The sequence below is a fragment of the Trachurus trachurus genome (assembly GCF_905171665.1).
Source record: "Trachurus trachurus genome assembly, chromosome: 22".
NCBI classification, from domain to species: Eukaryota; Metazoa; Chordata; class Actinopteri; order Carangiformes; family Carangidae; genus Trachurus; species Trachurus trachurus.
In genome coordinates, this window is record NC_139907.1 from 28476638 (window position 1) to 28501935 (window position 25298).

Sequence of the window (25298 nt, forward strand, 5' to 3'; positions counted from 1 at the left end):
CAGCCCTCCACATGGATTGTTAACACAGACGTGTTTGCCAGAAAAGCAAACAAAATGGCAATAAACACATATTAAATGTCATTAGGTTTTGGCTCTACGTTTAAGGTGGTCTGTTTAAGTTATGGTTGAACAGTTTATCTGATCAATGGCCTGGAAAGACTAGTAAATATAATAAGCTCTGGTCTCCTTTGGCTCTGTAACTGATATGAGGGGCTTTTGCTAGAGCTGCGAGACTGTCTCCACCAATAACCTGCTAGTCGCTGAATTTCAAGCTTACATGTCATCCTCTAAGAGCAGCTCCTAAAATGTCATGTTTTATGATCTCCAAATATTTGCTCACCCTCATAAGGACTCAGGTTGAGAAGTTACTGGCACAAGGCAGAAGCCAAATGAACAAGCGAATAATAGAAGACACATATACAATTCACATACCAGCAGTGATGAAATAAAATGATACTCAGATCATGGCAGAAAACAGTTTGTAACAGTATCATGTTGTTTCCCATTGCCAGCCATTCAGGCTAGAAATAATGAATACTGCCATCTTGGCTTCAGTCCGTGTGTTTGACAGTCATTCCCACTGACTGAACTGCTGAGAGTCTAAATGGCCTGTTTGTCATCACAGTGTGTGTGAATGCTGGGGTCACAGCTAAGGAATGTGGTCTTGCACATATTACAAGCAGTCAGCAGGGAGATGATAAAACACAAGCCAAGAGAGAGGGGATGACTGAACAGTGACCTCCGAGGAGCCGTGGTCAGAAGAAGTGGAGTGAGATGTTGGGTTGTTGTGTTGCAGCAGACAGGAGTAATGTGAGGACAGAGTGGGACTTACAGCAGCCATGGAGTTGATGCGGTCGATGTAGTAGTCGGGCCAGCTGGTGGCCAGCTTGTTGGGATCCTCTTGCTCCTGTGCGTGGACACAAACACAGACTGGATCAGACACAGCAGCATTAACTGAATCACAACAATTCTAACAAGTTTGTATCACACCTGTGGAAATTGAGTTATTTTAACAAGTGGTTTCTGCAGGATCTGCAAAAGAAATCTGAAAAAGTTTGCAGTGCAGAAGATCTTTCTGTGTTGCTACTTTTCATAAATGTAGAAAGACAACATCCCATTCTGCCTACTTTAAAGGGACATATTATGGAAATATAACTTATATTTAGGTGTTTATCTTGCCTTCGAGCCCCCAAAATGTGAGAATTGACAGATAAATCTGTAATTTTCAGGCTCCTTAGGTTGAAACCGATGTGGTTTTACGAGCTGTTCCCTCGGTTGTCTGGCAATGATGTAACTAGTTTTCACATTTGCATAATCCCACCCCTACCTGGTAGCAGTAGAAGGGGCGGGGCTAGCAGTGGTTCATTAGCATTTAAAGGGACAGACACTGAAAGCAGCCGTTCTGAACAGGGCTGTTTAGAGAGGATGAAAAGAGCTGTGATGTTTGATCCTTGGGGGATTTTGACCAAAGCATGTCACAGACATGTCTTTAAGACACCTGGGAACTATTTTAATTTGTGGAAAAGGGGCAGAGTATGTCTCCTTTAACTGAATCTCATCAATTCTAACAAGTTTGTATCACATCTGTGGAAATGAAGTTATTTTAACAAATGGTTTCTGCAGTACCTGCAAAAAAGAAATGTGAGGAAAAAGTTTGCAGTACAGAAAGTCTGCACATTTCTGTGTTGCTACTTACAACAACAACATCCCCATTCTGCCAACTTCAATGCTATTTGAAGTAAATAGTGATACAGAGTCTCAACTGAGTCCATGACAAGATATCTAAAACAACTGAAGTGGGGATTTCAGTGGAATCTGCTGTGAATATTTATGTCTCTGGTAACCCTGTGGCCTTTTCCACTGACGGCAGCAACAGGCCAAAACTTCTTGTGCACCAGAAACATCGAAACGTAATGGAGCCAGCTGCTGACATTTATGGTCTCCAGGTGACCGTGCCTTTCCGTTTCCAACGCTGTCTGTTTTTCATGTTGTTCATTATGTCCAACTTGCGCTTCTGGATTGTAATGAAGACCTCAGCCTCCGCAGGCTGCTGTCGCTCTCCACTCCTGTTGTTTCACAAGTTATTCCATACTGGAGATTTATTTACTTTACTCTCAAGCTAATTCACTTCCCTCGGTTCATCCTCGTGTCTATCTTCACTCCGTACCTCAGCAGCCACATGAGGACTAAACGGATCAGGCAGTCTGGTCCTTAACAACTGGGTCACAGCATCTCAGCCTGTTCACTTGTCTTAACTTTTATTACATGAAGAAAGAGAGAAAAAGAAAGACAGAGGTGCCTTGAGGAACAAAGTGCACTCCACAATAGTTTTCAAACAGCCCTGCCTGAGATCAATTTGTCCCGACCAATCCGAGGAAGCGTGATGCCACGAGCAACCAAGGCACAGGGGAATAGAGAGAGCGAGTCCCCAGCTCACATCTGGTCTTGTTTAGGCCCAGAGCCGTGGTGGAGCGCTCTTCTTGTTCTTGTTACTGTGTGCATGTCAGTGAGGGGTGGAAAGTTACAGTATGCCAGGATAGTTTTGTAAGGTACGAGAGGAATTATTTGCTTTCAGTGTGACCTAAATCTCAACATATCTCCAAAATAGAACTTCTAATTCAGCAAGAGTAGGTCCAAACCTAGAACAAGGCTGTGCTGCATTGGAAGCTCCATCAGCCTGGTGACAGCTGCTCTTCAGTCCTTCTCCTCCTCTCACGGACAGTATTTGATTACAGTCAGAATTTGAATAAAGCTATCCTCATTTGAATAATTTTCTGTTTCTGGTCTTTTTGAAATGTTTTAAAATATGGTGGTAGGCCTGCATAATATGAGCAAAATGTTCAATACTACGATGATGATACAACTTATAGATAGATAGATAGATAGATAGATAGATAGATAGATAGATAGATAGATAGATAGATAGATAGATAGATAGATAGATAGATAGATAGATAGATAGATAGATAGATAGATAGATAAGCAAATGCATATTAACTTAAAGTTCCTGAGTTTTGCTTGAAAAGGTAGCTACCCTGCTAATACTTACTGAATACTGAAACACTGATAAGAATAAAAGAAAAAATGTTTTGAGCATATTTTTATTGAACAAATTGCACATGAATTATCCATTTAACAGAGCATTTATTTAATTCTGCTTCCTCTCCTTATTCATCACATTTTAGGCAACCTCTTTGTGATGTGATGTGTTTATCGTGCGTGTTCATATCACGATGATGATGAAAATATGAGTAGTCAGTCAGCCCTAAATGGTGGTAACACAGAACTATGGCTGACTTGTTTATGTCATGTACTGTATTGAGTAGTGATTGATTATCAAAGATAAGAAACATTTGAAATGTTCACATCTCATCCCTATAGTAAAACTACTAAAGCCATACACAAAGCAGTTAGCTGTGAGAGCACTAGAAAAGAAACACAACATGCAGTACTAATCTTAGAATAATAAGCATAGCCTACTAGATAAGATTATTTATACATGACTGTGTGATGCAGTCATCAGCAGCAACTGAAGCTCTTTGATACTGTAGAAAGTACTTTATCTACTTAAGTTACACTCAGAGCATCCATTCTGCAGGAAGAGCTCATGAAATCACTCTTTGTTCCTTCTGGAAATAGAAAATCAATATTTTATGCCACCAAATCCCTTTTCTACTGTAATGCTGCTTCAATATTTACATGGGGACACGAGACAGAAAAACGCAAACGACCCCCTCTCTGCTAATTGAACCAGACAAGCTCTGCTCTGGGACCAGTCGGAACATATTGTCCCCTGACATAAAATCCTCTCATTATCTCTGGTAACCTAATGAACTTCACACATTAAAGCGAGCTCCAGAGAGAGCAAACCCAGTCCTTTAACAATCACACACACACACACACACACACTCAAGGAGCTTCGGCCTTGGTCAGCGTGGCTTTCAGTCCTCCGATTGACCATTGTTTCTTATCTGCAGCACTTTGGGCCAAAATTTCGGCTCAAGCTAAATGGCTAAACTAAAAGATAAACAATAGAGCTCAGTGTGCTGCTCAGCTTGTGTTTTCCACTATACTGCTGACACGCTCAGCACGCCATGCCAGACAGATCCTGACGCTGAGATTAACAACTTAACTGCCTCTCTTTGGCCCTTTTGCAAAATTACAGCCGTCGTCGACACGCCCTCGAAAACATGTCGAGCCCAATGCAACATTTACCCTGGCAGTTTATGAGCTGGAGTTAAGTACTGTAATTATCGTCTTGTTTTGAGTCAAATAAAAAAATGATTACAACATAAGGTTTGTTTGGAGGGTCCTAGTCATATCAGTGTACACACTTCCTGAATATCTGCCTTTTAAATGGAATTTCCAAGCGCTGACGTGACGATAAGTTTGTTCTCGTGCACCGCTCGCTTGATCAAACCTTTCACAGTTGATGACTGGTATTAAAGGGATAGTTCACCCAAAATTCAAATTTCACTCATTATCTACTCGACTGTATGTCGACTAAGAGCTGTAAGAATTTTCAGAGTCCTCCGTGCCTTCTCTGAGTTACGGGGGGGTCTGCGCAGCAGTATTTGTCCATATAATGGTTGTCAATGGATACCAACTTTTTTCGTCCAAAAAGACACACCAAAAAACATCCAAATACCTCCATACTGCTCGTCTGTAATGTCCCTCTGGTATTGAAGCCCCAACATGAGAAATTGTTCCGCCGGGGACACAGGAAGAGCAGTGAACCGAGACACTGGGAGCTTCAGCTAGAAACAAGCTTAAATATAGACTTATTTAATTTTTTTCGGAACAATTTCTCATGTCGGGGCTTCAATACAAGAGGGACATTACAGACGAGCACTATGGAGGTATTTGGATGTTTTTTGGTGTGTCTTTTTGGACGAAGAAAGTTGGTATCCATTGACAACCATTATATGGACAAATACTGCTGCGCAGACCCCCCCGTAACTCAGAGAAGGCACGGAGGACTCTGAAAATAGCCCTTAGTCGACATGAGGGTGAGTATGAGTGAAATTTGAATTTTGGGTGAACTATCCCTTTAAAATATCCTGATAGGGAGCCAGGTTCCATACAGTGGAGCCTGTCAGGGACGAAAAGTGCAAAACAGTAGATGTCGGATGTGAATCAGGAGTTTATGTTTGTGTACATGTGTGCACAGTTGAATGAAAGAGCTGAAGGTAGAGAGCTCCTCCACTTCACGTCCTCTCTGGGTGAAAACATTCCAGTCGCGTGCACTACTGCGACAGTTTAAGGTCAAGCCCATCATTCTATTACATCAATTACACACTTACACCACACTGTACATTCCTCATGTCTGGTGACATTAAATATGATTTACAGTCTGGGTTGCAGCAAAGGAGGACAGGAATCCCCAACAGTGTATCAGCTATATTTCTTTAAGCTGCTCCTCTTGTTACGAACATCTGTTGAGGGGTATATTGTTTCTGTGAAGGCCCAAATACCTGGCTGAAGCCAGAGTTCAGGAATATTTCTCTGTGTGTTTGGCAGGCTATTGGCGTTTGCAGGGGCACCTGTTGGAAGAGTGGATGAAATTACATATTTGGGCTCCCCTGCTGTCAAGTAACAAGCCTGTGTCAAAGATTTTAAACCTCCTGAAAAGTTTCACTGACAATGATAATTGAGCTCACAGGCTATAAAAGTCCTACACGCAGGCAGAGTACATTTCAAGTCCTGGTTTTAAGGGGGAACCAGGGGTAGAAAGCTTCAGTGCTCCTTTGGCTACAGTTACCTTAAACACTTTGAAGCACCATTGGAGATTTCTACCTTTTTTTTTCACTGTAAAACTACATTTTAATTTGAGGAGGGTAGAAGGTAACAATGCTCCGCTACTAGCTGCTGTAGCCTACTGATTCCAGATCCCTGCTCACGTCCCACAGCTTAACCCCAACGCTGCTTCAAGTGCAGTTCCACTGTTCTGGGGTCTGAATCTATACATTGGCTCCCAGTGACATATTTCCACGAGGTCTCCAGTTTCTCTGGCAATTGGAGTTTCTCATCAGGCGTCTAACGCTCCCATGATTCCATGTGCTCAGCGAGGCCCAGAGGGACCCTGGCTGCGTTGGATGGCTCTCAAAACCCATCCAACACACAACAGCACCGGCAAGTAGCACAACAGGATGAAATACACTATGTTCAAATACATCTTCATGAACAAAGGAGACGGCTACAAACAAATGAGGAGGAATTGTATCGGACAAAAGTACAAACTTTTGGTGTTGTCAGTGTTTAAATGGGCTAACTTTAAGTTTTCTCTGCTGCTGAACTTGTTTTCTTGCCAGGACCTGGGGATGGTGAGACAAGAATTGCCATTGGTTTTGCCTTGCACAGTTGGAGATAACTCTTGGTGAGTAAAAGAATGAAGCTTGTTGCTAAACTTGCATTTTCCTCTAGGCAGGTAAGTAAACAGAGATGCTAATACTGGCTAAAGCTAAACTTAAAATTAGCGGCTTTAAAGCAACACAATGTAAGATTTAGTACCCTGGTTGAGAAGGGCAACTGTCTGCTACCTGTGTCCTAAGGACTGTATGCTGTATGCCCGGAGAAGCACAATAGCCTGCGTGAATTTGTTGACTGTTCCACCAGTCCTTCAATGACTTTCGAAACAGGTTGAAAAACTACATATTGTTGCTTTAAATAATTTAAAGGTTTTCATTTACGGATCAAACCAAGAAAAGGCATTCTCCTACTCCCTATAGAGAAACCATCATGATGTATTAACCAACTTGCTGATCAACAAGAAATGATTAACAGTTAATTTGATAGCTGCATTAATAACTCTTATATATCATGGCCGACAAACCCTTCTTGATTTCTTTGCTGTAGTATTACTTTTTGTTTTGGACTATTGGGGTCAAACACAACATAGATATTTCATGAACTAAAAATGGTAGAACTGATGTCATTATTTGCAGTCGATTAAATTATTTCAGAGGCAAAGTTCTGCACAGTATTGTGAAAGAGTAAAAACATTTTTGAAAGCTTTCAAAACTAATCCCACAAATAGTTTTTGTTTCCTCATTAATGTCATACAAAGTGCACTTGGCAGGTGGTCCATTCATCTTGGAAACAGTGTGACTCACAATGTCACATTGAGATCAGGAATCAGTAGGGGACCAATTACAAGTCTCCCTGATGGTGTTGCATGATGGATGGGGATCTGAAGTCACTCACACTTTGCACAGTACTGAAGATAACTAAATATTTCTGAACAGACTGACAAATGAAACTTTAACAATGTCAGATGTACATTAGCCATAAAGCCATAAATGAATCCCATCTGACTCTCTTACATGTTATTAGTCCAGAAACCAATGTTTTAATGCTGTAATATATTCAACGTGCATCCTTCAAACCTTCGTCTATGCAGTACAATAGAAAGTCCGGCAAATACAACAGAGCTTTGTTACAGTCAGACATTGAGGTACATTAGCTGTCATTTCAGTCAATATTTCCCCCATATTCTCCATATCTGCAGCTGTCACCACATACAGTATATTCCCGTTTGTGCAACCAGGGAGACTGTATGACATTCCAAAAGAGCCAATCCCTCGGCAGGGAATATTTATCTATGGAAGCTGGGATATAAAGTCTCACCTAGAGAGACAGGAAATGGACAGGATATTGAATTCTGGGAGATTATGTAATGCTTGCCATGTCTTGCAGGTAGCTAACATTACACACGTTTCAGCACATGCTGGAGCTGGACTCCTTTGCCCTGGGTCACATTAGTTTAAGTGATGGGGATAATGCACATGTGGCTAATAACACAAGACATATGCTTCTGCCACTTTATAGAGGGCAATGCAGTGTGGTGGGGGGGAGGGGGGGCACATAGTACCTGTATGTTAAGCCATAATATTCCACTGGCAGCAGCTGAGATGAAGATAATGTGAGGTTGAATGATCTCAATCAGTGAAACGGATACAGAAAATCCTCTTTTGGGGGAAATGTTCAAATCTGTGCTATTTTTGTATTTACACTAATGAAGGGCCATATTGTCTGATCATGGGCTGAAAACACTGTGGGTGTGTGCGTGTGTGTGTGTGTGGTCAGTGGACCGCTTCTAATGTGAGTCAGGAGACCCTGTTTGGCTCCCAGCGCTGAACGATTATCAGGAGTTATTGGATGTTACATCGTGTTCTTTACCTGGGGGCTGCTGGACGCGAGTCATGCCTGCAAAAACAACACACACACACACACACACACACACACACACAGAGGAAGGCAACAGACTCATAAAAAGATTTGCTCATGCCATCTCCATTTCAGTTTCTTGCTGTGCCTGTATACAACTGTCACTTTGTTCTCACGCTCACCAAGAATTAAGTCCTGTTTCAGTCTTTTTTCCTGCACACACACACACACACACACCAAACACCCCTGGCTGTGGCCGGCTGGGTGGCAGAGATCAGAAGTGCAGATACAGTGCAGTTAGTTTATGTATAGTCTGAAGACCTCAACAAGATTTTCTCGTCAGTCATGGTCCAGACTCCAGAGTTCAACTAATTCCCTTACATCACATCTGGCTGCTGTTTCCCTCCGTGGGGTTTGTTTCTAAGAACGTCTCAACGACACAAACTAAAGTTAAATTGCTCCTTTCAGACTGGGAAATGCTCCCTGTTTGTGGGAAGGAGCATGGGCATGGGGCTTGATCATTGATACCAACAAAACTGCCATATAAAGCTGTAAATCAATGCCTTTACCATCCATAGCTTTCCTGTTATTGTGTTGCTTATGGATGTAATTATTGAAACTCCCCCAGGGATTCCTGGGGGTCCCCAAAGCCCATTTTGAGAACCAGATGAATGTTTAGACCATTACTTGCCTGGTTTAATAATTGGATCCAATATCCAGCATTTCACATTTAAATTCCTGTGATTTTTATGCTTGAATTGACCATTATCATTGACAATTAAGATTTCTCAAAAGTGTGACTCTGGTTGTGATGCATCTGTTCCTCCCTGTCTCCGCTCTGGCAGCACCATGTGACTGGCTATTTGTAAGTTGTAAGTAATTTACCTCACTGCTGAGAGCTTCTGTGTGCACAAACCACAGAGTTGTGTGTCAAAGGTGAAGCAGCAGATATTGCAGATGTTGTAATAAACCCCACAATCCTAAGGGAGGACGACACTGGACAGTGAACTATATGAAGACCCAGAGGCAGCTGTCAGCTATGAGCCCCTGTGATAACAGAGGCTGATAAAAATGCTAAATTCTAAAATGTCGCTCAGCAAATTGGTAAGAACATTATGATATGGTGAGTAGAATATTGACTTTGCATTAGGTTTGTTACAGATATCTTTTAATTGAATCAATGTTAGTATATTTTAAAATATTTAACTCCAAATTCATTCAGATTAAGCCGCTCAAACTCTAGATAGAACGTGAAAAAGGGCAGATTATTTTTTGTCCTACAGCAATCACGGACCATTAGTGAATTTTCTTTATATACACTACATATTCTCTAATATGAAGCAGGTGTCACTTACTGTTAAAACAAATCTGTTCATATGAGTGGTTCTTGCATGATGTCCACTGAATCAAATGGAACGCTACTGTCTTAGTGATGATGGAGTTATTAACTCACAGAGAGAAAATCACTGCACACTGCTTCTCCAAAAACAAACAAACAGGAGACTAGCTGGAGAAGACCAACTGAACACATCTTTATGGTTGCAGCGAAAATGTTCTGTATTTGAAATGTCAATTTGTGAATAAGGGTATCAAAGTGAATTTATTAGCTTATCATCCCACAAAGAAGGACTCAATTTATGTCAGTCAGGGGCGTGTCTACAGGAGGGCTGGGGTGGGCATTGCCCATCCAGAAGAATCATCTGAAATGAAAACTTTGACTTTTTTTTTGAGCGTTCATAGTTTTCCATCGTTTTGTCATTGGTCATTAAAAAATGCACTGCTTTCCTATTGGCCACTTTGGGAGTGCTCCTCTACATTATCTCCAAACTGCTGCATTTCTTCCCCCCAAACCATTTTTGTTGTTGTCCACCCAAATAATCTAAACGCCCACCGGAAGATGTTGTCCTGGCAACACCTCTGATGTCAGTGTATGTGGTAAAACATCACAAAGACGTGAATTGAAACTTGGTTGCGGTCGAGCAGTCTGAAGAGACTGTGTTGTTGACCAGTTTGTGTTACAGGTGAACAAAGTTAGTCTGTCCCATTTGTCATGTCCTCAACGTCCCCCACCGAGTGTTATCTAACCACAACAGCAGCAGCAGCAGCAGCAGCAGCAGCAGCAGCAGCAGCAGCAGCAGCAGCAGCAGCAGCAGCAGCAGCAGCAGCAGCAGCAGCAGCAGCAGCAGCGTCTCGGCTGGACGACAGAGGACAGAGGACAGAAGGGAAGCAGTGTTCGCTGCCGACAGGAACGACGGAGGGAAGTTCTGCTGTCCACTGCTCCCCGTACAAATCACTGTCATGCTGTATTTCTCAGGAGCACAGGGCGAGTATTGTGTGCTGCATGTGTGTGTTTGTGTGTGTGTTGTGTCTGAATAACCTGTGTGTTTTCCTAAGTTCTTGGAGTGTGTGGGTAATTGCACGTGCGGACAGTAATCATGCCTTCCTGTTAGCATATTCACACACAGACATGCAGGTTATTATCCCATATTGCAAGCCAGTTGTTGTTTTTTTCCCCTCCTCATTCTCCATTACGCCGCCTTTATCCATGAATGAGGGGTTTGTTTGGTTTTTCCTCCGGCTTTCCGTTGTGCACTGTTACCCCAGTTTTGCTCTCCATTTCCTGGCCGAGACACACGGCTGTTCTTTTTTTTTTTCTTCTTCTTTTTTCACCTTAGTCTTAGAGGAAATGATTTCTGACTGGGAGAGATGAGGGAGGAACGACAAACTAATATATCCTACTTCTGAACCCGGCTTAGGTGCACACTGCAAACCATTCCACTTCCAATATACCCAGACCGCTGCCAAACTTTTGTTTCCGCTACCTTCTGCTACAGCACAAAGAGTCCTTATAAACATCTGCGGTCGCTCCAGTGAGATATTCAATAACTGATACTGGAGTATTACCGAACTCCCCGTCTTTTATGTGGGTTGACATGTGCTAATGTACATTCTGCCAACAATTCAATCTCCCCTTTGATACCCTGCGATGTATTCAAGTCCTACAGTTATCGTTATGTATTAAAACAAAGATTATATCTCCCTCCTGTATTATTTTTCCACATATTCCGTTTCATTGTAAACTGTTGTGGTGCTCCAGCTTCCATCCTCGCCTTGACATCCCTCTAAACACACCACAATTCCACTGCTCTTCTTTTTCCTAGTAACTCAATACTGGCCTGGATGCAAGTACAAACTTTTACACATGCAGGTGCGCACATACACACACAAAGCGGTGTGTGTTTACTCCTACTATTTAAAAAGGTTGTCAGAGCATATCACATCAGCTATGCTGAGGCTGCATGCCTTGGAAAGTGGAAGGAGGGGACTGAGGCTCGCCCTGCTTCCAACACCAAACCCTCAGCCAACAAACAAATTAGCAAAGAGACACAGGGGAGGGTTTATGACTATTTATTCAATTTGCTATGAGCGAGAGAGGTGGGCTGAATTCCCCCTTTTTCACCGAGCACAATGTCATTTCCTGGTGGATACTTGACCACAAAGTGAGACCAGAGTTGTTGTGGAGAGACACGCTGAAGGGTACGAAGGGAACGGGAGATATTTTGGCGAGGGGAGAGGGGTGAAAGAGAGGACTAACCAGAATGTTCTAGTGCTCCCATGGTATGTTGACAATTCTTAAGCAGCATGAGGAAATTGCTTTCTCCGACGTGGGGAGGAAGATTTGGAAATTGACGGCCTTGAAAGAAGAGCTGTTTGTGCGCCTTGTGTTGTTTGTATGTGCACGTACAACACCCCACATATTACAGCATGCAGAAAATATGATGCGGTATGTAGCCGGTGTCATATACAGTATGTGTGTGGATGTGTTTACATCGATGCAGAAAGGAGAAGACGTGGAGACGGGGCAGACTGTGTGGCTGAGAGGGTTCTGGTAAGAGGCGGCCCTTCACTTCCATTCACTGCTGACAGTTCAGCCTTAAACTGTGGCTCCAGGCAGCCTGTCAGCAGACGGGCCAGCCACAGACCGGAGCTGATGGATGATAAAGTTTTGGGGGGGGGGGGGGGGGGGGCACTCACCTTCTTCTTGCTGCAGTAGATTTGCCATTTCTTCTCGTCGGGCAGAGCGAACATGGCCTCCCTGTTCTTATCCGTCAGGTCCAGTTCATCCTGCGATGACAACAACAGAGGTTCATGACAACACATTCATTTTAAACCACACATTCAGTGTATTGCAGGCTTGCTGGCTGTGCCTAGAGTATTAAAAAGTAGTATGGGAGGCAGGGCTTTTTGCTATCGGGCCCCACTTCTCTGGAATCAACTTCCAATTCAAATTTGTGGGGCAGATACTCTCTCTATTTTCAAAAATCGACTTAAAACATTCCTTTTTAATAGAGCATATAATTAGGGATCTGAGTATGGTATCTTTTATCTTTTTATTTTTTCCTCAAATTGATTTGTTTTTAACTTGGCCTAATTTTATTCGTATGATTGTTTTTGTTTTATCACTGCCATTGTTTTATTGTCACTGTGTATTTTTACTGCCTGATTGTTGATTAATATTGTTTTTAATTGTTTGATGATTTGTTTAAAGCACCTTGAGATGCATTTCATGTATGAAAGGCGCTATATAAATAAAATTATTATTATTTATTTATATTATTTTTATTAATTACAATAAACGGATGATGAAAAACTTGGCTACAGATCATTGAGTAAAGTTTACACTGTGCCATGTGATTGTCCTGCCTCCCTGCTAAGTAACTGAGAGCTGATCTCTGCAGACTACAGAGCAGTGTTTTGATATTCACCCTGCTGCTCTTCTCAATTCTTCAGCTTGGTACAAGGAGCCTCCTGCGCCTTTTGAAATGCATATGAACCCAGGAAATGGGTCTCTGTGTGCCAGCGAGGAAAAGTAAAGACTTGGGAAAAGAGAGATGGATAAATCAGAGTTGAAGAAAGAAGGATGTACTGCTGGAGAAAGAGGAAGGTGTTGAATGAAGCGGAGAAAGGGAGCTATGTGGTCCTGGAAATGGATAAGCACAAAAAAAAAAGAAGAGAGGTTGAGATGCTATGGTGCCACGGCTTTGTGTAAAAGCTCACACTAATCTCATCATAATGGTTTTGCTACCATGACGTCAGCCAGAAGTGCAGGGGCCCCCCGAGGGCCCCCCAGAGTGAAGATGGCTACCGGTGCCAGAGGTGGGGCCCCTTAAAGCCGGGCCAGTAGATTCACAGGATTTGTTTTCATCCATTCAGCTGGACGGGGTGGGCCGAGGTGGCCCGCATTCCAAGCTTCCGACACTATGAAGAATGACATCATCTCTCACCCAGTCCTTTCAAGCAGCAGCAGCAGCTTTACACTCAGACTCCCACCCAGAGGGGGTCCACACCGGTCCGCTACAATACACGCACACTGCTGTTTTCTGGGACTGTACGGTCTTGGCTGTCAAACAGGAAAGCAGCCGTGGCGAGCCAGCTGAACATCAACCCTCTGACTCTCCGTACTTCAATCTTTACAGATTTCAGCTTTGGCTCGGACCACAATCCTTTCTCCACATCCTCCAGCTTAGAGGCGCGGGCCTAGAAGCTAGCTCATCTCTGGCCTGTCGCCTGGTTGCCATCTAAACTGCTGCTGTTTGGAAGAGCTGATACTGGGAGCTGCTGGGGCAATCAGGGAGAATGAGAGCCCTGGATTTGAACCACATGGGACTTGAGCCCGGTAGCTGATCTCTATGCTCCATTGTGTTCTCTCCATTTCCCCCCCTGCTACTCCTAAAGCCTCTCGATTTAAGGTCTCATATAGTGGGGTGTTATGTGAGAGTGCAATATACGTGAGCAATGAAATGAGGATTTAGGCGTCTGTGACGTGCATTCTGCAGTTTAAGGAGTAGGTAAGATAACATTGCACATTTTCTTTTTTAAAGAGCTTGCTTACAAACTTTTTTGATGATCAGCACATCTACATTTTATATTGGCACTGTGAAAGTGTCAGACTTCACCTCAGTCCACAGAGAAATGAACACAGCCTGTATTCAGAAACCGAGCCTTAAACTGAGCCATCAGGACTTCTGTAACTTTGTGATGTCACAACAAAGCCTGCTGCAAATTAGAAGATGGGCTCAGAGCCTCCTCTCTTCTGATTGGCTGACTGACTCATTCCTAGAGGTCTGGAGCGAGGCCTGAGTGAAGACATGTAAAACTATTCTGAAATGGTTTTGGTTCTTAAAAAAAAAAAAATCACAAATATATTTCATGATGGATCCACACATATAAACTCAGGTCAAGTGTAAAATCTGGAAGTTATAATGCAGCCTGAACTACAGGCCTCTGCATCTGAGAGTTAGAAATGTGGACTACATGTGGTTATTAGTAGAAGAGGCAACAGTTTGTATTTGAATCAGAGAAAAGGGAAAAAAGAGATATGAAATGGAGGATGAGGACATGGGGTGGGTGGAGGAATGTTCCTGTCATGCCAGCCAGAGGACTTTTCACTTTCCAGTTATGCAACATCCCAGCATTTTCTTCCACCATCAACCCTCCACCCCCCGCCTTCAAACTATGCTCCAATACCACATCCGCATCACATGGCCTCTCCTCATGACCGTAGTAACCCCCTCCCCCACCCCCCCAAAAATTCCCTCTCTCAGTCTTCCAAAATAAAACCAAACCACTTTATGCTTTGCAGAGTAAAACCTTCTCTTGATGTGCCCCCATCCTCCTGCACCACCACAGTCCAGTTGGGAATTCACATAAACCAAAGCTAATATTGTTACACCTGCTGCCCCAGGGTGGTGGTTGGGGAGTAATACATACCTAGGTCCTCTGAAGCCTCCCTTTCATATTTCATACAGAACTACCTTATCGAATAATGTTTCAAATTAAAAAGGGGGCGTCGCCGCCGTGAGCTGCCTGTCATGTCTGCTGCACACTGACTGACCTTCTCTGTCACTCAATTTCCTGCTTCGCAAGACTGGTGGGCTTCTCAGATGTGCTGAGATCATTTGAAAGATATGGTGGCAATATGAGAACTGCAGTCGGTACATATTTAACTTTAGCTATTGAGCTAAAGAGACACACCATGGTGCTCATGAGTGAAGTTAAAGGTCCAGTGTGTAGTAAATGTCAAGGTTTATTGGCCAAATCTGAATATACTAGCAATGAATATATTTGTATAAGTGTATAATCACTATAAAATAAAATTTGTTTGGTTTTCGTAGCCTTATAATTATTCTTTTATATATACATATACTGCCCTACAACGGAAGAAAGGGGTAACTCCTCAGAGTGCAGTTCTGAGAAAAATGAGTTTAAAGTATTTTTATTGTCCAGTCAAGTATTGAACTTAGGATTCAGAAAATTGGTCAAATCCTTGCTTTTGCGAGTAGTAGTCTAGCTGTGTAAAAATATTTAACTCAAACTTAACATTTTACCCTTATTTCAGAGTTACCTCTGTCTGTTTGTGCATTGAGGCAAAATATAAGCTGGCCATACAACGCAAGAAAGGGGAAACTCCCATTGGTTCTAAAATGGTAGCAGCCTGTTGTACAGTAGGGCGAGTTGAACATTCTATACACAGGAAGAAAAAGGGTAACTCTAGTTACTGCGTTCTCTTGTTGTTTCACCGCAGTTTTTGGGAGTTACTGTGAAAACTGCCCGCAAATATATCTCAAATAAGATAACAAGAGTCAAGATATTTATCCACATGATGTAGCAGACCTTTAATGACCCAAAAATGACAAAATCTAATTTTTGACAAAACATACTGGACCTTCAAAGATGTTTTTCAGTGAACCTTTAATGCACAAACCTGCCACACTGGTTCATTGTCTGTTCTCTGTTAACACCAATTTCTCAAGTGCTCCGGCATTAGCTGTAGCTCTCTGGCAAATAAATAAGCAACAGTTTAGTAGATCCACGCCACCACATCTGTGATTTTAAACAGTATCTCACCATCTGACAGAAAATATATTTCAGAAAAAGTTAAATTGTTCCTCTAAATGCTAATATTCAGCTTTGACCTGAGATCTTTTAGGTAAAACTTAGAAAAGATGAGTAACAGCCCCGACCTCCCACCCACCTCCCTCCTCCCCGGGGATGACATCAATTATGACATCTTGGCACATTTGCTACCGATCACGGCTTACATAGCCACATAAATTCATTTACATGACCTAACAGGAATCAGATGACACAACATGTCAGTGGGAGATTTAAATATGTATCTACACCACATGGAAAAAGGGTTGAGTCGCAATGAAACATGGGAGTGAAGTCAGCGCAGTGTGGAAAAACTTAAATAGCTCTTCAGACTGCGGCTCTGCTCTGACAGGCTGAGTGCCATAGTTTGCTTATGTTTGGGCACAAAAGAAGTAGATATGTACTTTGTGCTACAGGTAAAAGAAATAAGCGAGTATGTTGTTGAGGTTGAAGGACCTTTGTTGTCATGGTGACAATGGGTCGTGATAAGCTGCTTGAACACATGAGCTATGGGGTCATTTTTTCAGAGAGTTAGAAAGTATTAAAGGGATAGTTCAACATTTTGGCAAATTGGCCCATTGCCATAATCCCTATAGTCATAGCAGTAGGTTTGTTACCTTTAATTGTCGGTGCAAGCTATTTTTAGAACGGCGGAGCAGAGCCGTGAGCTGCTCAGAGCTACGCTACGGAGGCTGATGGGATTTCTTGGTTTCCCTCATCAAATACACAATCCAACAACTCCACAATGCTCTGGTGGACAAGTTGTGACCTGCACATTCACCACACTATGAGATAATAAAACATTACCAGACAGAGTTGTTTTAGAGGTAAATACAGAGACTGCTTGCTGAAAAACTGTCCCTAAAGGCAACGCGCATCAGCGGTTTTGCATGAATTTACCTCGAAAACAACTTTGTCTGGTAACGTTGTGTTATTGTCTCATAGCGTGGTGAATGTGCAGGTCACAACTTGTCCACCAGAGCGTTGTGGAGTTGTTGGATTGTGTATTTGATGAGTTTTATGAGGGAAACCAAGAAATCCCATGAGCCTCCGTAGCGTAGCTCTGAACAGCTCACGGCTCTGCTCCACCGTTCTAAAAATAGCTTGCACCGACAATTAAAGGTAACAAACCTACTGCTATGACTATAGGGATTATGGCAATAGACCAATTTGCCAAAATGTTGAACCATTCCTTTAACAGGAGTGGAGGAGTGAAAAAACTAAGGAAAAGGGGTGTATGCCTATATACGGTGAGTGTGTGTGTGTGTGTGTCTTACACTATGAACTCAATATACTGTATATACAGGTCTGTGGCTAAATGACTGAGGGTTCAGACTGTCTTGGTTTCACACTGGGGAATGCTCTGTGTCAGTTATGGGTCACTATGTAAAAGAGTAGGACTCAGTCAGAACTGACACTGAACTGTGAAGGAAACTGAATCTACAGGAACAGAGAGGGGTCAGTGAGTGAGCAGGTGTGATTGACAGGTCTCATCTGCCAATCATCCAATTAAATGAAAAAAAAAATGTTGTCATAGATTTTTCCACCTAAATGGGAAATGTGTGTGGTCCGTGAATGACACCCTCTCACATGCATGTGCAGGGGTGGCATGTTCACACTGTATTATGTACACACACACACACACACACACACACACACACACACACACACACACACACACACACACACACACACACACAGACTACAGCAGTCGAGACAGGAAGGCAGAGGAAAGACAGGCAAGATGGCAGGAAGTCATATGAGGTCTCCAGGGGACTCACAGGAAGCTGTAGCTGCCATTATTGACCCAAACGAGAGTCAGTGTGTGTGTGTGTGTGTGTGTGTGTGGGGTGGGGTGGGGGCACTCCAGTTCAGGTCTGGCCTCACAACTACTCCTGGAGATTTTCCATAGTAGGCGAAGGCTGACACTGACTCATTTACCATAACCAAAAAATGACAAATGATCCAACTTCTCCTTCTCATGATTTTGTAAGAATGTCGCTATCCACCACTTTACTAATCCCACACCCACACCCACACCCACACCCACACACACACACACACACACACACACACACACACACACACACACACACACACACACACACACACACACACACACACACAGGTCTCACAGCACTTTGCAGCATTCAGATTAGTCATAGAATCCACTCTTTGATGAGTCAGTCAGTAGCCGTTGCTATAGCCTCCTGCCTCCTGCCTCTGCCCGTGTCCAAAAACAGCTTGACCAATCCCACGACTCAGTTTGGCTCAGGCCGATGAAACCTGGCTTTACAACAGAGGCCGGCCACGTGCGTTAGCAATGGGAAACCGGGCGAATGTAAAGGACGGATATTAGGAAAAAGGAATTAAAGAGGGTGCATCCCAGAGTGTTCAACTGGAGAAAACTCACTACCAGTGGCTCAGAGGGTGGGGAACATTTCCATTCTCTCTTGTTATGCAACACATTTTTGATTTGCGTCCGGCTGGAGAGTCACGCGGGAGGAGGGAGCATTAGGACAGGATTTATGTTTTTAAGAGTCCGGCTTTCCTGGAAACACATGACGAGGTTTGAAAGGAGAGAGGACAAATTTACTGTCACTGTTTTGAGAACATAATTTCCATTTTTATTAAAACAGTGAGTGGAAGTCATACGTATAGGGGACGCTGTTAAAGGTGCTGTGGCGACACCGGACAGTTGGATCACTGACATCATTACAGCTGGACTCAAACGGCCACAAATTTCCTGACAGAGAAAGAGAGAATGATGCTCTGAAGTTTTCTTTTTTTGGGGGGGTGGGTATAGGTAGAGGACAGGGAGACAGGCCGAGAGAACACACACCTTTCTGAGGTCTGCCATGCTGCCAGATGTTGGCCTCGTAGACCTGGTTCTGTTGTGGCATTTGGCTAAATGTGCTGTACGTTATATCTTCTCTCATCTCAACTGGCTGCAGATGGCTGACAGAGTGGCTTTTCCTTTTACTGTGGACAGGATTCATTTGTCACCCGTGCAGTATGCAAACAAATAATGCCACTGCCCTGAGCCATTGTATTCACTTCTGCTCCATTTTTCTATCCTATGAGCTCCTATGAATCCTCTGTTCTGTCTTAAGTATTTATTTTGCTTAGCCCTGCATAGTTGGGTTCAGACCCTTGCAGATGTGTCAACACACACCGTATGTGACTGTGTAAATAAATATGCCAGTCTAGTTGTCCCCAAACAACCTCCCACTTCTGGTTACTCTTTGAAGAAACAAGAATTGCCTCTGGTTTACCACCAGTCAGAAATGTACCCAAGTCACCGAGCAGAAGCCATTTCCAATTAACACAATATGAGAGCAGCTCCGCATTTGATGGTGAATGTTATTAGCACGGGATTGCCTTGATAAACAAAATACAGCTGCGCGTGTTCTTGAAGCGCCGCCAAACTTCACACATGGCCTATGTATATCAACTATGCGTGCAAGCTTTAAGACGGTGGTGGAAAGAAACTGCTCGACCGACATCCGTAAAACAGAAACCCAAAGCTGCAGCACATTTGCTATCAGGAAATTCTGCGGCCAGATGCAAATGTGTAGTTTAATTGACACGATCCATAAGCCCTTCTGATGTGGTGTTTGTTCACTGTCTTTAAATCAGCGGCGATTGCTTCCAGGTTCATTTCCATGGGTTTTCCGAGTTCATTAGCAAGGCACATGAGGCTTTCATATAGGTTTATAGCAGACCTGGAGGCAGCTTTATTGGGATTGATACCACACGGATTAGTTTTGTGAGCTACACACCAGAGATGGGGACTCGAGTTTGCGACTCGAACTCGAGTCGCACTTAAGTCGCACCCACAGAGACTTCAGACTTGACTTGGACTCGTGCCCTAAAGACTTCAGACTCGACTCGGACTCGTGTTTTGAGACTCGTGAACAATCATTATTTTTTTTGGCTCGTGCCTCCCTCCTGACAGGACGACCGACAATCTTCTTTTTTTTTTTTTTTTTTTTTTTAACACACACTAGCGGAGCAGCGCCACATGGCCGGTAACGTTATTCAGATGGAGGTTAGATCTTCATATTGAACTCCTACAGAGTGCAGCCAAACACCAGTGTCTAAAGAGAGAGGAGCAGCAGAGCTCCTCTGACAGCGCAGTCAGCTGCTGCGGGTGAGTGACAGGTGACTGTGAACCGGCTTTTTTTTTCTTTTTAAATAGCGGCACCGTCCGTAGCCTACATGTGAGGCACAATGTCCGTTTGTTGTCAGACTTTCCTTCACGGGGACTAGCTGCTGCATAACTGGCACATATCAGGCTATTGTAGGCTAAATCCTCCTGTTTATTTATGTTTTTGCTGTGAAATATGACTGAAGCCCCGTATGGAAGTCTGGACGTGTCGACAGACACGCCCCCATGAGTTGACGGAGCTAATTAAAAAAATACAAATAACAACCAGTTCTTCTCAGAAAGGTTTTGCTGCACATAAAGATGTGAGCTATACCATCCAGATCGAATGACCTATAATTAACAGCCTAAATCATTTTCCATGTTGTTCATCTGGGTTTTCTGAATTCAACAAAGCAAAAAAAAAGAGAGAAAAGGCCAGTGCAGAGGGGCAGAGCAGCCTTGATTCTTTCCTGACTCAGAATACAGTTTCCTTTAAAGGAAAGCTTTCATTGTGTGTTTTCTTCATATTGCACTGCAATATCCTGTTTAAAGTGATCATATAATAACCAACTAATCAATACTGTAGGCTATAGATAAAGGAGTGATAATAACCTACAGTAAATGCTTTGAATCTCTTAGATATAGCTGTGCAGTACTCTTAGTAGAGCGGATAGCAGCAGATGATAAAGGGTCATTACAACCAGAAGAGACAGGAGACTTTTATTTTTTAGAGACTTGAGACTTGACTTGGACTCGTGACCAAAGACTTGAGACTTGATGAAGTCTCACCCCTCAAAGACTTGAGACTTGACTCGGACTCGTGACCAAAGACTTGAGACTTGACTTGGACTTGCAAAAAAAGACTTGTGAACATCTCTGCTACACACTGAGGATGATCAGTCATCTCTTTTGAATTGATACTTTACATGCATTTGACATGAAGCAGCAAAGTTAGTCGAGGTTGCTTAAAGGTTGAATATTGGATAAATCTCCCAATGAGTTGACGGTAGGTGTGAAAGCAGGATTAGCAGTTCTGTCTCTGTCAGAAAATAGGGTACAGATGAGGTACATTAAAGGTACATTGTGTAAGTCACCGCGGTGCAGTGAGGACATGGATCTATAGTGAGGACTGTGAGGACTGCACGTGAATGCTGCATTCAGGTGCAGTCTGAAAAACGGCCGTTGGTAACAAACCAGATGTCATTTTAGTCACAGAAGTCGAGAGAAAGCCGGTAAAACGTAAGTCAGGTAAACAATACGACGTCACCATGACAACATATTGTCACGTGTATTGCTTTGCCTCGTGCTGACGGACCACTAGTTTACATAGAGGCTTGTTTAAGCCGTTACCTGCGGTGGCTGTCGTCCGTCTGCCGTCTGCCCAATTTCATGTGAATGCAGCATGAACAATATGACTGAGTTGCTTACAATCTACAACCACACCGCTAGATGGGAGTAATTCTTACACAATGTACCTTTAATGTCCCTTAACTTTGTTATACTGTATCAGGATGGATTAAAATGTAACACCTTGTTGCAAATATGTACTCCTGCTTGTGAAGACAGGTGCATATGAACCAACATGTACATCTTCTCTCAAAATGTCATGAATCAATTTACTTACTAACTATCTTACTTGCCTATAGATGTAGTTAGTAAGTCTAGTGATGCATCTACAGAAAACTCAACTTTCCTTCAGTAAATGTTACACATTTGTAATTGTTCATTCAGCTAAAATTAATGAGCTTGCATGTGAGGGTTATACAGTAGCTACCTATTGTTCAGTATTGATTTAGATCAATTTGTCAGCATAACGTTAAAGTCACACTATGGACAAATATGCTGCGTAGCCCACAATCAAACATTCAATTAGTATAAATGTACTCATATGAATTATAAGTCCTCCTCACAGTTTGGTTAAACAGATGTTGAATATACACCACTGAAATCCACATTCAACTGGAATGGTAAAAATTAAAAACACTTTTCTCCAACAGGCCAAATCAGGTTGGAAATTGGCCTATTTAGTTTATTTATGGAAGAAAAGCTTCACCACTGGGACAGTACCCTTATGAAGGACATGTTTGTACCCAGGCGGTTGGTGCAGGTTTCTACCAATAGATTTATGTCCAGATTTGTGCCTACCGTTGAGGGTACTGCCCCAGTGATAAGCCAATGTACCCTCAAAGGTACAAAAAAGCACCTATTTTCAGACAGTGTGGGAGGTTAAAAATGACCAAATTATATGCCGTGGCTGTTGAATTCATCGCCATGTTACTTTGTCCTTTTGTGTATTGAACCCCTATCATTCAAAATAGGTGATCTTCCAAAATAAACTCATCATATCATGTTTAATATCCCAAGCCACAGCCATGGGACATCATGCAAGTTCCAGCTGAGGATTCCCTGGTTAACAATTTTCCATAGAGTACTCCTTAGGCAGCTTTAAATCCTCCCCTTCACTAACAGTGTAAGTGGTGGGCTGTGCCCTGTGCAGTCCCTAAACACAGTGGAAGACCCCATCATGGCTGTGAGGACACATGGAGGTGGTTTACTCCTCCGTTTGGCCCAGATCTGTCGCTCCCGCACCAGAGGCTCCATTAAGTCTCCTTCTCCTCCTCAGGAAAAGCTTTCATAACAAAAAAAAAGCTCCCGTTTCCATGGAAATGCACTATGTTATGTTATTTCCTATTTTTCTTTATTTCCTCCCCTGTGGCACAGGTCTTCGCCTCCCTACGTGGACTCTCTGCTTGTGTTACAAGCAGGGTGTACAGACTAAGTGACTGCTTGAGGTCTGATTGCACAGATTCTTGGACGACCGGTCAAATGTGTCAGCATGTCGGCTGCAGGAGCAGTAAAACAGATGTAGAGGACCGATGGCTTGGCCAGATGACCATCGTTATAGGTAGGAGCGGCCTGTGCACCGGTCATCCAATCACAGCAGATATGAATCAAACTGTCACAGGCTGAGTGATCCTCTCGCTGGAACATCTTTTTTTTTTCCTTTTTTAAACTTTCTAGCATGAGATTTTAACCTTTGAGCGCTGCAGTCAGCGCTGAATCGAGCAAAGACAAGATGAACCGGAGCCCAACACAGCCGTTACCCCAAAGACTAAAATATCCAAGCCAGTGAACGACACCACGAGATGTAGCCGTCCAACAACCATCTTAAGAATGATCTATTCACAACATGTGGAGGGGCCCTGATCCAATGAGAAAATGCCAAATCCTCTCTCCCTCTCTTTCTCTTTCTCTCTCTCTCTCTTTCTCTCCAGGGTCAAAAAGCTGCAAGTCAAGAGGTTTTGAAATCTGGGACGAATCCTTCTGCTCTGCTTCGTCTTCAGCTCGTGCATCTGTGTCAATTTCATTGTAAACTCAGATTTTTTACCCCCCAAAATAAGCTGTAGGTCGATCAGTGCTCTCAGCTGTGGGGACTACATTTCTGTTTTATCTTCTGTTTGCTTTCCTGAAGCTGAACCATGTCGGCTCTCAGGTCACAGAGGGCATCTAGCAACCTGCTGGTCCCTCAGAACTAAGCTACAATTATCCTACAGCTGAGACGGCCATTATGTCATTGCAGTCCGGGGATACTGATTGAGGCAATCACCGTTTGATTGCTACAACCCTAACTTTTAATTTTCTCTAATCAAGTCAGTGAATAGTCTGTAACCACCGAGATTTAATAGTTTGCGCATTAGCAGTGGTTATTAAAGAGCCTAAACAGAGGATTTAGGTTCAACTCAGGTCAATTAGCAGGAAAAAGGGGGAAGAATCACCACTGGGAAAACATCTGCCTTGATAACAGTTGAATTATTTCCTACCACAAATGGAATTTCACTTAATGTCCTGAATTGATTTTGACATTTGGAGGAGTGATATATCCTGCAGCCAGTGGAGTTTAGCATTCCCCAAGACTAAGAGTCGACAGCGCCAGAGGCAGTCCTGTACTAATGCTGCTGAACACATTGTAGAGAGAGAGAGAGGGACAGAGAGAGAAGCAGGAAATCTGAGGTTGAGGGAGAGCGACAGAAATACTGAGCTGGAGACAGACGGGACCGAAACAGACCAAGAGACAGGAACTGGGGAAACAAAGAGACAGAAACAGCAAAGCCCTGTTCTTCCAGCAGAGCCAGAGCCAGAGCCAGAGCCAGCTTGCATGGCAGCTGAAACCCACAGCAGACTTTCTCCAGTCTGACAGCTGTGCCCTGATCCCTCTCCACACCATGGGCACATGCCAACACAGCCATGCTTGTTTGGCACCACTATACAGACCTTCGCTAACAAGTGTGATCTGTGCACAAGACCGGAGCTGTAATAAACAGGCTGGGCTGCTGCATGCGCCGGGGAAGAGGAGCTAGTGAATCTGTTGGGTGCAGTGCTGCTGCTGGTGATGGAGTTGGGGCAAGACCTCATCAAGACACCTTCAACACAACACAAGACAATCCCCTCCAGTTCCTCTGCCTGATGCTGCTGGGACATGCTGGAAGAACTGAACTGTCTTGCTAAATACAATTTCAGGATTTATTTTGCACCACAGTGCTGTTGGAGCCAACTTTGCAGATTTCTGTCTGACACAGACAAACAGAAATATTTCAGTTTGGTGACTATTTCTGTCCTCACTGTGCAAAATTCATGACAGCAGAGAAATGAGTGTCTCTAAAAATATCAGTGGATGCTAAGAGGTACAGAAATCAGTAAGCAAACATTCTCCCAGTGGACTAAGTGGCTACACTCTAACTGCTACATACTAAATATATAATATATAATAAACAGGCCATTATCTCACAGAGTCTGTTCTAGTTGATCAATCATGAGACTGGGGATGCACCGATGCATCGGCTGAACATCGGTATCGGCCGATATTCAACACGTTAAATGACACTGGGCATCGGAAAATACTGATGTTAGTGGCCGATGTTTATCTGTTCACCTATTCTGCTTTTTTTCTTTTTTCAGGCTTTTTATGCATTTATTTTGAAAGGATGGCTAGAGAGAGACATAATTGGTAGAGAGAGAGAGGGGAGAAGGACACGCAGCAAAAGGAACC

At 43.2% G+C, this 25298-nt stretch overlaps 1 protein-coding gene across 3 annotated transcripts in view; it reads right to left on the reverse strand.

Moving 5' to 3' along the window:
* The window catches only part of daam2 (dishevelled associated activator of morphogenesis 2), a 123746-nt gene that overhangs the window by 52629 nt on the left and 45819 nt on the right, over positions 1–25298 (reverse strand). For all 3 annotated transcript variants that reach the window (XM_083998673.1, XM_083998674.1, XM_083998672.1), the window contains exons 3-4: positions 12202–12291; positions 833–907 (exon numbers count right to left, since the gene is read on the reverse strand). In XM_083998673.1, the coding sequence (XP_083854799.1) occupies positions 833–907; positions 12202–12291 (165 nt within the window). The remainder of the gene's footprint in view (positions 1–832; positions 908–12201; positions 12292–25298) is intronic.